The sequence below is a fragment of the Haliotis rufescens genome, unplaced genomic scaffold (assembly GCF_023055435.1).
Source record: "Haliotis rufescens isolate VD_foot unplaced genomic scaffold, xgHalRufe1.0.p SCAF_21, whole genome shotgun sequence".
In the NCBI taxonomy this organism is placed as follows: domain Eukaryota; kingdom Metazoa; phylum Mollusca; class Gastropoda; order Lepetellida; family Haliotidae; genus Haliotis; species Haliotis rufescens.
In genome coordinates this window covers 2,457,361-2,472,505 of record NW_025963902.1, presented here as the reverse complement: position 1 = coordinate 2,472,505, position 15,145 = coordinate 2,457,361, and the positions used below count along the sequence as shown (strand labels likewise).

The 15,145-nt window shown below is 46.0% G+C and overlaps 2 protein-coding genes across 2 annotated transcripts; both read left to right on the top strand.

Moving 5' to 3' along the window:
- Window positions 1–4: 4 nt before the first annotated feature.
- Window positions 5–2,524, top strand: LOC125382938 (trichohyalin-like). The gene is made up of 4 exons (XM_048401305.1): window positions 5–109; window positions 353–850; window positions 1,139–1,537; window positions 1,781–2,524. The coding sequence occupies exons 1-4, from the start codon at window positions 5–7 to the stop codon at window positions 2,522–2,524; spliced, it is 1,746 nt and encodes a 581-aa protein (XP_048257262.1).
- Window positions 2,525–8,093: 5,569 nt separating this feature from the next.
- On the top strand, window positions 8,094–9,398 carry LOC125382937. Its single transcript, XM_048401304.1, has one exon. The coding sequence runs from the start codon at window positions 8,094–8,096 to the stop codon at window positions 9,396–9,398; it is 1,305 nt and encodes a 434-aa protein (XP_048257261.1).
- Window positions 9,399–15,145: the final 5,747 nt, after the last annotated feature.

Sequence of the window (15,145 nt, the reverse complement as noted above, 5' to 3'; positions counted from 1 at the left end):
CAGGATGTCGTCGACCTCCTCGACGCCATTCGCCACCCCGATGACGACGACACCAGCAGCAAGGAGGCGGTCAGCAGTGCCAGGCCGTCGGGGGGCGGCACCAATGAATGTGAGTAAATAGTTTTGGTTTAATATGTCTGCTTCAACTCATTCAACCAGTTCCACAAGTTCTATACATGCCTACTCCGTCTTACTCCTATGCTAGTTTTACATATTAGTCTGTGATATTCTAGTTATTTTAGTGTAAATTCATTCACTCACTCACTCACTCAGTCCTTAACATACGCCTTGAACACATAGGTGAAGCATTATAACTGCAATAGGCTGACATCTTACATTTGTTGTGTGGCAGCTTGTCGAGACCGAGCTCCGCCAGCTCCGCGAGGAGAACCGGCGACTGAGGGGGGAGAACTGGCGACTGAGGGAGGAGAACCGGCGACTGAGGGAGGAGAACCGGCGACTGAGGGAGGAGAACCGGCGACTGAGGGGGGAGAACCGGCGACTGAGGGGGGAGAACCGGCGACTGAGGGAGGAGAACCGGCGACTGAGGGGGGAGAACCGGCAGGCAATTGAGGAGAACCGGCGACTGAGGGAGGAGAACCGGCGACTGAGGGGGGAGAACCGGCGACTGAGGGGGGAGAACCGGCAGGCAATGGAGGAGAACCGGCGACTGAGGGAGGAGAACCGGCGACTGAGGGGGGAGAACCGGCGACTGAGGGGGGAGAACCGGCGACTAATGGGGGAGAACCGGCAGGCAATGGAGGAGGTTCGACAGGCAACGGTGGAGGTTCGACAGGCAAAGGAGGAGATTAGGCAGGTGAAGGAGGAGAACAGGCGACTGAAGGCAATTGTAAGCGAGGAGTCAAATGTCTGTGTAGAGTCAACTAATCTCAAACCTTTATCAAGTTCCTCCACCCCCCGACCCACCCCCCGACCCACCCCCCATCCCCCACCCCCTTGAAATCAAATGGATGCTCCTTCGGGTTGGAGTATGAAACATGGATACTTCCACAGGCGCATCGGGCATCTCGTTTTACGATCTCTGCACACCTCCATACTTCTTCTAGCGATTATTTCCACCTATTTGTTTCCAGCTATCATGTTCTCTTTTTTCATTTCTCTCGGATTGGCCCCGCAGGTCTCTCAGACCGGACCCCAGGGACCTACGACCCAGGGCACCTCCCAGGGACCGCAGGCGACCCAGGGCACCTCCCAGGGACCGCAGGCGACCCAGGGCACCTCCCAGGTACCTCCAGCGACCCAGGGCACCTCCCAGGCACCTCCAGCGACCCAGGGCACCTCCCAGGCACCTCCGGCGACCCAGGGCACCTTCCAGGTACCTCCAGCGACCCAGGGCACCTCCCAGGGACCCCGAGCGACCCAGGGCACCCCCCAGGCACAGCAGGCGGACCAGACGCCGTCAACATCCAGGATGTCGTCGACCTCCTCGACGCCATTCGCCACCCCGATGACGACGACACCAGCAGCAAGGAGGCGGTCAGCAGTGCCAGGCCGTCGGGGGGCGGCACCAATGAATGTGAGTAAATAGTTTTGGTTTAATATGTCTGCTTCAACTCATTCAACCAGTTCCACTAGTTCTATACATGCCTACTCCGTCTTACTCCTATGCTAGTTTTACATATTAGTCTGTGATATTCTAGTTATTTTAGTGTAAATTCATTCACTCACTCACTCACTCAGTCCTTAACATACGCCTTGAACACATAGGTGAAGCATTATAACTGCAATAGGCTGACATCTTACATTTGTTGTGTGGCAGCTTGTCGAGACCGAGCTCCGCCAGCTCCGCGAGGAGAACCGGCGACTGAGGGGGGAGAACTGGCGACTGAGGGAGGAGAACCGGCGACTGAGGGAGGAGAACCGGCGACTGAGGGAGGAGAACCGGCGACTGAGGGGGGAGAACCGGCGACTGAGGGGGGAGAACCGGCAGGCAATGGAGGAGGTTCGACAGGCAACGATGGTGGTTCGACAGGCTAAGGAGGACGTTAGGCAGGTGAAGGAGGAGAACAGGCGACTGAAGGAGGAGAACCGGCGACTGAAGGAGGAGAACCGGCGACTGAAGGAGGAGAACCGTCGACTGAGGGAGGAGAACCGGCGACTGAAGGAGGAGAACCGGCGACTGAAGGAGGAGAACCGGCGACTGAGGGAGGATAACCGGCGACTGAGGGGGGAGAACCGGCAGGCAATGGAGGAGAACCGGCGACTGAGGGGGGAGAACCGGCGACTAATGGAGGAGAACCGGCAGGCAATGGAGGAGAACCGGCGACCAAGGGGGGAGAACCGGCGACCGAGGGGGGAGAACCGGCGACTGAGGGGGGAGAACCGGCAGGCAATGGAGGAGAACCGGCGACTGAGGGGGGAGAACTGGCGACTGAGGGGGGAGAACCGGCAGGCAATGGAGGAGAACCGGCGACCAAGGGGGGAGAACCGGCAGGCAATGGAGGAGAACCGGCGACCAAGGGGGGAGAACCGGCGACTGAGGGGGGAGAGAACCAGCGACTGAGGGAGGAGAACCGGCGACTGAGTGAGTGAGTACCGGCGACTGAGGGTGGAGAACCGGCGACTGAGGGAGGAGAACCGGCGACTGAGGGTGGAGAACCGGCGACTGAGGGTGGAGAACCGGCGACTGAGGGAGGAGAACCGGCGACTGAGGGTGGAGAACCGGCGACTGAGGGAGGAGAACCGGCGACTGAGGGAGGAGAACCGGCGACTGAAGGAGGAGAACCGGCGACTGAGGGGGGAGAACCGGCGACTGAGGGAGGAGAACCGGCGACTGAGGGGGGAGAACCGGCGACTGAGGGGGGAAAACCGGCGACTGAGGGGGGAGAACCGGCAGGCAATGGAGGAGAACCGGCGACTGAGTGAGTGAGTAAAATTTTAAGTCACATCGGCAGTTTTTCAGCCATATCGTGACTATCAAAAGTTAAATATAATACATACATTGAAACTTGTATAAAAACCTGCCAACGAGGCCGGCGACTGAGGGGGGAGAACCGGCAGGCAATGGAGGAGAACCGGCGACTGAGGGGGGAGAACCGGCGACTGAGGGGGGAGAACTGGCGACTGAGGGAGGAAGAACCGGCGACTGAGGGAGGAGTACCGGCGACTGAGGGGGAAGAACCGGCGACTGAGGGAGGAGAACCGGCGACTGAGGGGGGAGAACCGGCGACTGAGGGGGGAGAACCGGCGACTAAGGGGGGAGAACCGGCAGGCAATGGAGGAGGTTCGACAGGCAACGGTGGAGGTTCGACAGGCAAAGGAGGAGATTAGGCAGGTGAAGGAGGAGAACAGGCGACTGAAGGCAATTGTAAGCGAGACAAGAATGAATTCAGGTTTAACACCAATGTGAACATCATAATAGTCTTGTGGTGGGTGACACCTTGATGTTGACTCAGACCTACCTGCAGTGTTGGAGCTACGTCTTCTGTCTGCACAATGACGTTATTGAGTCTCTGACATAACTCTTCGACTATTTATATAACTACTAGATAAATTGTAATCAAACTTCATAATTATGAAAACGAGATATGTGCTCATCAATTCGTATTCCAGTCTACATGTACTTAGGAAATGAGCTAGGGCAAAATGAAGCCTTTCACATTCAGTTCATAACTCATATTGGTGACTTATCGTTGTTTTATTGCCAGGGCTATAGTTACTGTAGTCATATATTGTTAAATATAAATCTCCCTGAAGAAACAAAGCATGTTTTAGGGTCGGTAACAGGCATGGAAAACATTTGTTTGGGCCACCTGAATTTGGCCAGGCACGCTACACGATATACATAACGAGCACGTGCACTGTCTGTATACATGCATGTACACACCTACTCTTACATTCCTTCTTAGGCTTTCACGTCGGCAGCTTCCACCTCCACAGCTTCCACCTCGGCAGCTTCCACCTCGGCAGCTTCCACCTCGGCAGCTTCCACATCGACAGGTTCCGCACCAGTGACGGCAGGGACAGCAGTAACTTTGGGGACTTTAGCGACAGCGACGGTTCCAACTGTGAGTTAATTCTCATTGACAGTATAAGAGTCATCTTTTTTTACTAACTCTTTTGCCATGTAGCCTAAGATGCCTGAATTTATCGTCCTTGACATTGTCAAAGGACCTCAATTTAGGGCTTAGCTTCACCATCGCGTTTTCTTCCTCCCCTGAGCATTTCAGTTAAACCTCGTATTCAACACTCCTGTGCATAGCAACACAAAGTTCCACTAAAACATCTCGTGATTCCGGGATAGAATGGCCCACAGCAACATATACTGCTCGTTAGGGGCGACTTAGTGGATCGGGGGGATCAGGCTAGGTGACTTTGTGGATTGGGGGGTCAGGCTAGGAGGCTAGGTGACTTTGTGGATCGGGGGACCAGGCTAGGTGAGTTTGTGGATCGGGGGGGATCAGGCTAGGTGACTTTGTGGATCGGGGGATCAGGCTAGGTGACTTTGTGGATCGGGGGACCAGGCTAGGTGACTTTGTGGATCGGGGGGGGGGGGGGGGGGGGGTGTCAGGCTAGGTGACTTAATTGATTTCCTACATCGTACATCGACGCCGTGGACCGATGCTCACAATATCGATCACATGGTCATGATTTTGTACATTCTGTTGTTTAACGCCACACTCAGCAATATTCCAGCCACACGAGACCCTAGCATGGTGATCTACATTCAGTTGTTGACGATGTTTAGACCTTTTTTATATTGTTTTATTACATATATTGATATCTGTTTATGGTTGTATGCTAGTTTTATATATTTTTCTGTGATATTCTATTGATCATACTGTCCATCGATGACAGCTTTTTAGATGTGACGTTAAATATTAACTCGCTCACTACAGCCACATGACATCGATCTGTAAATACTCGAGAGGCGATTAACAGGATCGGGTTGTCAAGCCAGCTGACTTGGTTGATGCCTGTCCTATCCCAATTCAGTTGATCGATGCTCATGATGTCAATCACCAGACTGTCAGTACTGTTTACAGATCGCCGTCACAAAGCTGCACTATATAGTACAGACAGTAATTTATATAAATAAATACTTCGCCACTAGAAAAGTATAATTATATCTTATAATTGGGTATTTTTTTCTCTCAGAATCAGGCTGCCAACAATAGGCGAGATCAACGACATAGGCAGAGGACGGTAGCCATGATTCGTCAGCAACAGCAGCAACAGCGTCAACAGCAAAGACGAATGGAACAGCAAAGGCAGGCTCGCGACCAGCAGCAACAACAACAACAACCCTACCAGGCTCTGCTGCGTGTTTTAGATGAGGCACAAAGGACTTCGGTGAGATTTGGTTTCATCTCTTGTCAATTGACTTCCATACCCAACGGTTGTAGAAGTACTGGTTTTACCAGCACCTCTCGAAAGTTTCCATTTTCCCATTCAATACATTCACAGATATTCTCTGTAACTGCCCTTGCAGACCCAATTCTGCTGCTACATCTGCATTGATGTACGAACTTGTGCTAGCATCATCCAACAATGCATTCACAGTGACATGTTTGTTGCCATTTGAAAGTATCACTGGTACCGTTCTAAGTGCTATTACAGCCTTTTGTACTACACTAGGTAAGATGGCACGAGACCTTTCACCTTCACCCTTTTGAATCTCTTTAGTTTCATTTCCAGTCTCAGTACATTCACCTTCTAACCCGGTAGAACTGTTTGATCCTTTATCACGCATATCAGACTATTACCTTTGTCATTGTGCAACAATCTATTGTGGCTGCTTTTACATCCACTAATGCCACATTGTGCCATACGTTTACATGTTTTATCACTATGATTTCTACCAAGACACCTGAAGCAAAGATTTGCTTTCTTAGGAACATCCCATCTTTCAGAAATCTCCATGCCTCTAGAGACATTACATCTCCATATTTCATGATGTTCTTTACAAAGACTGCAGCTTCTATCTCTACAACCTTTTCTTTTGATCTGATTGGTGAACCTTTTGATCTGACTTACCTTTTTAGCAACACCATGAATTGCCTCTGAAGCAATGGTAAGGAACTCTGCTTCCTGTATAACCCACATTCTCAAAGCTTCAACAGACTCCTGTCTCTCCGTTTCATAAACCCACCTCTGATAACGTGCAACCATTGGCTCTGTCATCTTTTTAAGTAGGCTAGAGTAGAACAACCCCTTTCCTAACTCTCCGAATCTATCATTTTCTTTCAGATTAACAACTGCAACATCTAAAATGTCTGCAAACCTTTCAACATCTCTGGCAACACCTTCACGAATAGGTTTGAAGTTACTCAATTCTTCCATATGAATGGCTATTTGACGCCGTCTACCGCCATATTTTCTCTCTAACCTGTCTAATGCAACATCATAGGCAACAGCACTATGGCCTAAACTTTCAACTACTTTCAATGCTTCACCTGAAAGATACTGTCGCAACTTGAGGAGTTTGTATACGGAAGTTGCAGGAGACTGATCTATACATGTCAAGACATATGAGAGTTGGAAGGCTGCCTTCATGACATCTCCATAAAACACAGGTATCGAAACACGTTTTAGTTGTTTCCACATATCATTACCAACAGTGATATGTTGCTTTTCTGTGTTTTCAAACTTACCTTCATTGCGATTAGGAAACTCATGCTGATCATCATTGTCACACAAGCCCCCCATCCCCATGTTTCCTTCATTTTCATATGCTACTGTCTGTTTCACCTCATTTTTGTGATCATATTTCTGTTCATCTTTGGTATGACCTACTTTCACATCACGTGTTGCCTTGCCATTTTCATCGAGGTCATGTCTTTGTCCTACAACTACAGTTTGACCTCTACGAAGGTCAGGCTTTTTATCCCCTTTGAACAACCTGTACAATCTATGGCTGGACAGAGAACTAGTACTTGAACCACTATCTAAGTACGCCTGTGCTATGTCTATCACTTCAGACGTTTCACATTCAAGTTTTGATATTTCAGCATCAACCTTGTTCACATTCTCTATATCATGAACATCTGTGTAAGCCTGCGTAAGTTTTACCATAACATCCATGACTTCCACCTGAAGAGAACTCACTTCATCAATGCCTATTCTAACTGCTTTTCGTGTTGACATATCTTGTTCAACAAGAGTATTCAGCTTTTTTTTCCCTTTGTAAACGCACATTTAGCTTTTGCTTTTTGCTGTTTAAGGCTACGAATAAGCTGTTCTAATTCTTCATTTGCTTCATTTGAAGGCTCCATCTTTTCGCTTCCCTTTTGGGAAGTGTTTGACTTTTGGTCCGACATAACTTGAGAAACAACTGTTGCAATGATAATTTCAAACTAAAATCAATATTGATATTCAAACTCACCGGTTTCCTATTCTAGTAAGTTGAAAAGCAACTGAAACCTTTTAGCATTAAAGAAACCACGGACCTTTGGGTTCTGGGCCCAGCACGCTTCCACTGTTTTAGCATTAAAGAAACCACGCTCTGCTACCATAAAATGGAGTGAAGATAACCCCTAAATTCATAACAAACTATTGAAACAAGTTCATACTTTTAATGTGTCTAATCAATTACATTATTTGCTATAATGAACAATGTTTCTCCACTAATTGTGGATAAGTTCACTTTTTATATGTGAACTCAGTTGCTATCCTTAATTCCCGTCTTGGGACTAAACTATATGCACATGTTGCCACCTGACAACTTTTGCACAACTGAACACAAAACCACAGTCGCGTAACATGTTAAGTGCTTCTTGCACGTGAAACACAACATTTTCATGTCCAATGAATGTTCCTTTGGGTGCGTTTTGGCGCACTGATTTTACTGCTGCGTTTTCGCGCACAGTCCTTCTGTCCACTTGGTCTCACTTTATCCGATACTTCAGACAGCAATACAATCTGTGGTTCGGTCTTGACTGCCGTCGAGTTCGGACGTCTTTTGCTTCTCAGCAACTTGTCTAGTGTTATACAGCGCACTTGACTGTTTATGATACTTCCTCTTTGGTTCTTTTGGCTTTTGATTTCTCTTGTGTTAGAGTGCATTCAACCTTTTCATTTCTATTTGGTGTTTGCTGTTTGTTACAGTCAGTTGTTGGGGATTGTCCTCGGCAATGGCTGACAACAGAATGGAATGTGAGGACGGATTTAAAGTGGTGGCTTCAGGGAGGAAGCGAATTGGTCGTATTCCAGATGGTACTTCTAAAAAGGCCTGTGTTGCCAAGCCTCCAAATACTGTTCCTCCTACTGCAAGGTCTGATCTTACTTTTGTCTTTGATGAGCCAGTGCGGGTCAAATCAACCACTGTTATCTTCAAAGCCGATGTAGATGAATATGATGATGGTTCAACGACCCTCTGTCAACATATGACACAGCGTGCTTTGGCTAGAGCCTTGGCTAAGATAACTACAGAAATAGTCAGTGTTAAGCGGATGGCCAGGGGAGATGTTAGTGTCACTGCAAAAACCGTTGAGGCTGCCAAAACACTTTTGCAAGTCACAGAACTTGATGAACATTTTGTCACCCCTCATGAGCCTGAATCCTTAATGAGAACACGTGGAGTCATATATGGTATTGATCTGGATATTGAGATGAATGACATTGAGGACGAGTTGAAACCTGTGTTACCTCTAATGTGCTCTGCTGTGCGTCTGACTCGTGGGCCTGATAAAGTTCCCACCAAATCTGTTCTTCTTACATTTACTGGCCAGTCTTTACCGGATCATGTTGTCATTTTCTTCCAGAGATTTCCAATCCGGATATATGTTCCTCCTGCTCTTCGATGCTTCAAGTGTCAGTCCTTTGGGCATGTCTCTGCTAAGTGTAGAAGCACTCATCATGTGTGCGCTAAATGTGGAGGGAAGCACAAATACGAGGAGTGCAATGAAAGTTCCCTTATATGTAAGAACTGTGGTGGTGCACACTCTGCGGCATATAAAGGTTGTATTAAATACCAGGAAGCTGTCAAGATTCAGAAAGTCCGAGTGGAGGGTAAGTTGTCTTATTCTCAGGCTGTTCGACAGGTGCGTGGAGATTTTGATGTCGCTCAGGTTCCAGCAGTCCCTAAGCCACCTCCTGCAGCTAAACCACTGTCTCAGGTTGTTACAATTTCTGATGTTGTGTCTTCTCCTGTCATGGTGACTGCTAGTACTCAGACTGAGACTCTTGAAGTTGAATGTCAGACTGATCCTGTTGTTGACATCATGCCTGAATCATCTTGCAAACCTCTATTTAACAATGTCTCTCCTGTTGACTTTCTCAACTTTGTTATTTGTATAGTTGCTAATCTTGGCACTACTCGTGCATTCAAGTCTGATGGTCTTCAGACGATAGAGTCAGCTGCCCAGTCCCTCTTGGGGTTAACATTGTCCCCTGATGATCTGACGAGCATGGTTAAGGGTCAACAATGGAAGTCTTAATCCATCCTTCTTATGGATCTTTTGATGCTAGATCACTCAGTGCTAACGGTCCAGGATTTAAAGTTTGTATTAAGTTTTGACCCAGATGTTTTGTCTTCAGGAGACATTCTTAACTCCTAACCAGCGATTATGTTGGGAAGGTTATGTCTGCCTACGTAAAGATCGTCAGTTTGGTTTTCCAGGTGGTAGTGCTAAACTCACTCACTCACTGTCGTTTCGTGAAATAAGGTTCAACCATCCCATTTACAAGGGAATGAAGTCATTCTTCATTTGAAGGATAAAAAATCAGTCTCCATTTTTAATGTCTCTAATAACGCTATTGCTATCTCTGATGACCATGGGTCTCTGTTGAATATGTCAGCCAATCTTAAAGTAGTGTGTGGTGCTTTTAAAGCGTGTGGCAGTTTCACTAGTCTATGAACTATCTAGGTACTTAGCAAACCTTTATTATGGGCAAGGTGTACATGGGCCTAGTTGCCCGAACACCTATAAAACTTTCTAACAATCAATCAATCAATCCGATACTTCAGACAGCAATACAATCTGTGGTTCGGTCTTGACTGCCGTCGAGTTCGGACGTCTTTTGCTTCTCAGCAACTTGTCTAGTGTTATACAGCGCACTTGACTGTTTATGATACTTCCTCTTTGGTTCTTTTGGCTTTTGATTTCTCTTGTGTTAGAGTGCATTCAACCTTTTCATTTCTATTTGGTGTTTGCTGTTTGTTACAGTCAGTTGTTGGGGATTGTCCTCGGCAATGGCTGACAACAGAATGGAATGTGAGGACGGATTTAAAGTGGTGGCTTCAGGGAGGAAGCGAATTGGTCGTATTCCAGATGGTACTTCTAAAAAGGCCTGTGTTGCCAAGCCTCCAAATACTGTTCCTCCTACTGCAAGGTCTGATCTTACTTTTGTCTTTGATGAGCCAGCGCGGGTCAAATCAACCACTGTTATCTTCAAAGCCGATGTAGATGAATATGATGATGGTTCAACGACCCTCTGTCAACATATGACACAGCGTGCTTTGGCTAGAGCCTTGGCTAAGATCACCACAGAAATAGTCAGTGTTAAGCAGATGGCCAGGGGAGATGTTAGTGTCACTGCAAAAACCGTTGAGGCTGCCAAAACACTTTTGCAAGTCACAGAACTTGATGAACATTTTGTCACCCCTCATGAGCCTGAATCCTTAATGAGATCACGTGGAGTCATATATGGTATTGATCTGGATATTGAGATGAATGAAATTGAGGACGAGTTGAAACCTGTGTTACCTCTGATGTGCGTCTGACTCGTTGGCCTGAAAAAGTTCCCACTAAATCTGTTCTTCTTACATTTACTGGCCAGTCTTTACCGGATCATGTTGTCATTTTCTTTCAGAGATTTCCAATCCGGATGTATGTTCCTCCTGCTCTGCGTTGCTTCAAGTGTCAGTCCTTTGGGCATGTCTCTGCTAAGTGTAGGAGCACTCATCATGTGTGCGGGAAATGTGGAGGGAAGCACAAGTACGAGGAGTGTAATGAAAGTTCCCTTAAATGTAAGAACTGTGGTGGTGCACACTCTGCGGCATATAAAGGTTGCATTAAATACCAGGAAGCTGTCAAGATTCAGAAAGTCCGAGTTGAGGGTAAGTTGTCTTATTCTCAGGCTGTTCGACAGGTGCGTGGAGATTTAGATGTCGCTCGGGTTCCAGCAGTCCCCAAACCACCTTCTGCAGCCAAACCACTGTCTCAGGTTGTTACAATTTCTGATGTTGTGTCTTCTCCAGTCATGGTGACTGCTAGTACTCAGACTGAAACTCTGGAAGTTGAATGTCAGACTGATTCTGTTGTTGACATCATGCCTGAATCATCTTGCAAACCTCTATTTAACAATGTCTCTCCTGTTGATTTTCTCAACTTTGTTATTTGTATAGTTGCTAATCTTGGCACTACTCGTGCATTCAAGTATGATGGTCTCCAGACGATAGCGTCAGCTGCCCAGTCCCTCTTGGGGTTAACATTGTCCCCTGATGATCTGACGAGCATGGTTAAGGGTCAACAATGGAAGTCTTAATCCATCCTTCTTATGGATCTCTTGATGCTAGATCACTCAGTGCTAACGGTCCAGGATTTAAAGTTTGTATTAAGTTTTGACCCAAAGCCAGATGTTTTGTCTTCAGGAGACATTCTTCACTCCTAACCAGCAATTCTGTTGGGAAGGTTATGTCTGCCTACGTAAAGATCGTCAGTTTGGTTTTCCAGGTGGTAGTGCTAAACTCACTCACTCACTGTCGTTTAGTGAAATAAGGTTCAACCATCCCATTTACAAGGGAATGAAGTCATTCTTCATTTGAAGGATAAAAAATCAGTCTCCATTTTTAATGTCTCTAATAACGCTATTGCTATCTATGATGACCATAGGTCTCTTTTGAATATGTCAGCCAATCTTAAAGTAGTGTGTGGTGCTTTTAAAGCGTGTGGCAGTTTCACTACTCTATGAAATATCTAGGTACTTAGCAAACCTTTATTATGGGCAAGGTGTACATGGGCCTAGTTGCCCGAACACCTATAAAACTTTCTAAAAATCAATCAAATCAAACCATACCACTGATGTACTCGGGGAGGTCGGGTAGCCTAGTGGTTAAAGCGTTCGCTCGTCACGCCGAAGACCCGGGTTCGATTCCCGACATGGGTACAATGTGTGAAGCCCATTTCTGGTGTCCCCCGCCGTGATATTGCTGGAATATTGCTAAAAGCGGCGTAAAACTGAACTCACTCCCTCACTGATGTACTCCGACAATAAACCCCAACTCACTGTCCACCAGACCCGTTAACATCCAGTTTAGAGTAGATCTTTAGCAACCCATACTTGCCATGAAAGGCGACTTGCTTGTCAGAGGCGACTAACGGGATCGGGTGGTCAGGTTCATCGTGTCATCGTATCCCAATTGATGTTCATGATGTCAATCACTGGATTGTCTGTTCCAGACTAGATTATATAGACCTATTGCTGACCCCGGCGTTAAATCACAAACTGAGTGAGTGAGTGAGTTAAGTTTTAAGTCACATCGGCAATATTTCAGCCATATCGTGACTATCAAAGGTTATAAATCACAAACTGACACAAAAGGAACGTGATAAATGATTTATATCGTTTATATATATATATATATATTCCTGGTAAGTGGGACTGTGTATCCTTTGATTGAGTAAGGGTCTAAGTATTGTTTGTTTCATTACAGAGAAGGGGACGCGTCCGCAAGCCTGCTGGTGCTCTTCAGATGACCCTGGGTGGAGGCATCACCAGTAAGTTGACCCAATGTGTCGAGATGTATCATTTACAAAGGGAGGCAGTCAACACATCGACCATCTTCCCGAGGCAAGAGGATTAACTGACTATAAAAGTCCAGTTTCCACCCTTGCCGAACTAGGCTGTAATTCCTGGGCTCGACCGTAGCGCCACCAGTGGTTATTACGAGTTATGCTCCTTCTAAGCCTCTACTATAGATATCAGATTCCACCTCTCGTATCACTTGCATTTGATTCAAACAAAATGGTGGCGCCCAGTCAAAACGATCTGATTGATAATCAAGATCTATATTGTGATAAAACGGGTCTTACATAGCGAAGTACATCAAATCACGTGAGCACCTTGATTAAAAACATGAAGAGACTTGGAAAATATCTGTTGACAACGAGTTGGCGGTGCACATGCTTTGCAAATCCTGCAATCGACAGAAATCTGCACGACATTTTACAAACCAGATTTCAATTTCGGTGCGCGATTTTGATTGAACTATGCATAGACTCGTTAGCCCAGCCAAAATGTAACTCCATGATACCAGCCTAGTTCGGCAAGGGTTGAAACTGGACTTTTATAGTCAATTAACTCTCTTGCCTCGGGAAGATGCACATCGACCTATTCTACGTAGGTTGACCTAGTGTCTCAACCGCTGGCTTGTCATACACAACTAGTGTTACGTTATCCCACGTGTTGTGCCCATTCTTGTCCCAGTCTCTGATATTGGTGGAATAATGATATACAGTCACAGCACTCACTCACCCACTCAAATTTAGTCCCGTGAAGATCTGGACCAGACGTTACCTTCAGCAACCCATACTTGTAACAGTTATCTAACGGGATCGGGTGGCCAACTTAGTTGATGCATGTCATTGTTTTCAAACAGCGTGGGTCAATGTTCGTCACTGAGGCAACCTCTCTTTAAATTGTGAAATTTTAAAGATTTACGGACAGGATTGATATGTTTCGGAAATTGGTGTTGGTAGATGGTTGCAGAAGCTAGTTTGTTGCTTGCCGCACTCAGCAATATTTCAGCTATATGACGGCGGTCTGTAAATAATCGAGACTAGACCAGACAATCCAGTGATTGACATGAACATCGATCCCGATCCCGTTACTCGCCTCTTACGACAAGCATAGTCGCCTTTTACAGCAAGCATGGTGTTGCAGAAGTAGATAAGTGTGTATCTTGGTCCAAGAAGAGGTGTTACCACCCTGTTTAAATGGTATGTTTCTAAATATGTTGACGAACATCTCCTTACTACTTCAGACATCGTAACCAGAGACCAGGTAGCTTTCATCAGGAAGAGGCAACGATAAGTGACATCCCAAAATGCGGTAAATTAAACTACAGTTAATTAATTCTTGAAGGCAAACATTTTCCAGTCATTATGGGAACATTTAGCGAGTATTGGCCTCACCCACTAAACCAACATTTAGCAGGGTTCTTCTATATGCTCTGGGGGTGACCCAGGGCAGAATAGGTAACCCGGTACCTTATGGTTGTTGAATACAATTAGGGCCAGTCACATGTGTGATTGTACTCCCGTTGATCATTCCACAACCCCATCAACTTGTTTGCTTGTCAGTCAAATGTTAGATGTAATATTGCTGCCTGGGGCGTTACAACATTCACCTCCTCACCTTTCCACACGCAATGGTGACTCTGCCCAAAGTGGTGAATTCTGAGACCTGCATCAATTCTGGCTTTCCTCCAACATCAAACTGTTCTGTTCTCTATGAAAATACATCGACATATATTACATGGATTAACTGTTCGGCACTGAGGCAACCTCTCTTTAAATTGTAAAATTGATTGGTATTGGGAGATGATAAGTCGATTAGTAGATTAGTGTGTATCTTGGTCAATGAATAGGTGTTTCCACCCTGGTGTTTAAATGGTATGTTTCTCCTTACCACTGCAGGCATCGTTATCAACAGCCAGGCTTCGTTCATCCGGCAGCGATAGGTGTCCACCCTCGGTGGCCACAAGCTGTCTTTGGCGACAAGGTTAACCTGGTGTTACATCCTCAAATGCGGTAAGTTAAACTATAGTTATAAACGATATATTTATTCTCTTGGAATTAATTCTTTAGAGCAAACATTTTCCCGTCAATTTGAAACAAGACTGATTTTATGCTTTATAGTACAGCTAAATGTTAGTGCATACATTCTCGTTACTCGTCCGTCCACTAAAACAACTTACAAACGTGATCTGATCTTCATGTGTGTTTATAGAAGTGATTGAATAATTCTGAAATTAACAAAATATTGTTTCTTCTTCAGGTGTGGTGACATGTAACCTTCTGCAACACCTGCCAATTACGCCGCTTCATTTGCAGGAATTGACACCCTCTGATACACTCGATATCAATATATCTTATACATAAACTATTCAAAACATTCTATCTATCTTGACTGGCATGATCCAAAGATGCCAACTTAACATGTATGTTTAAAACTTGGTACA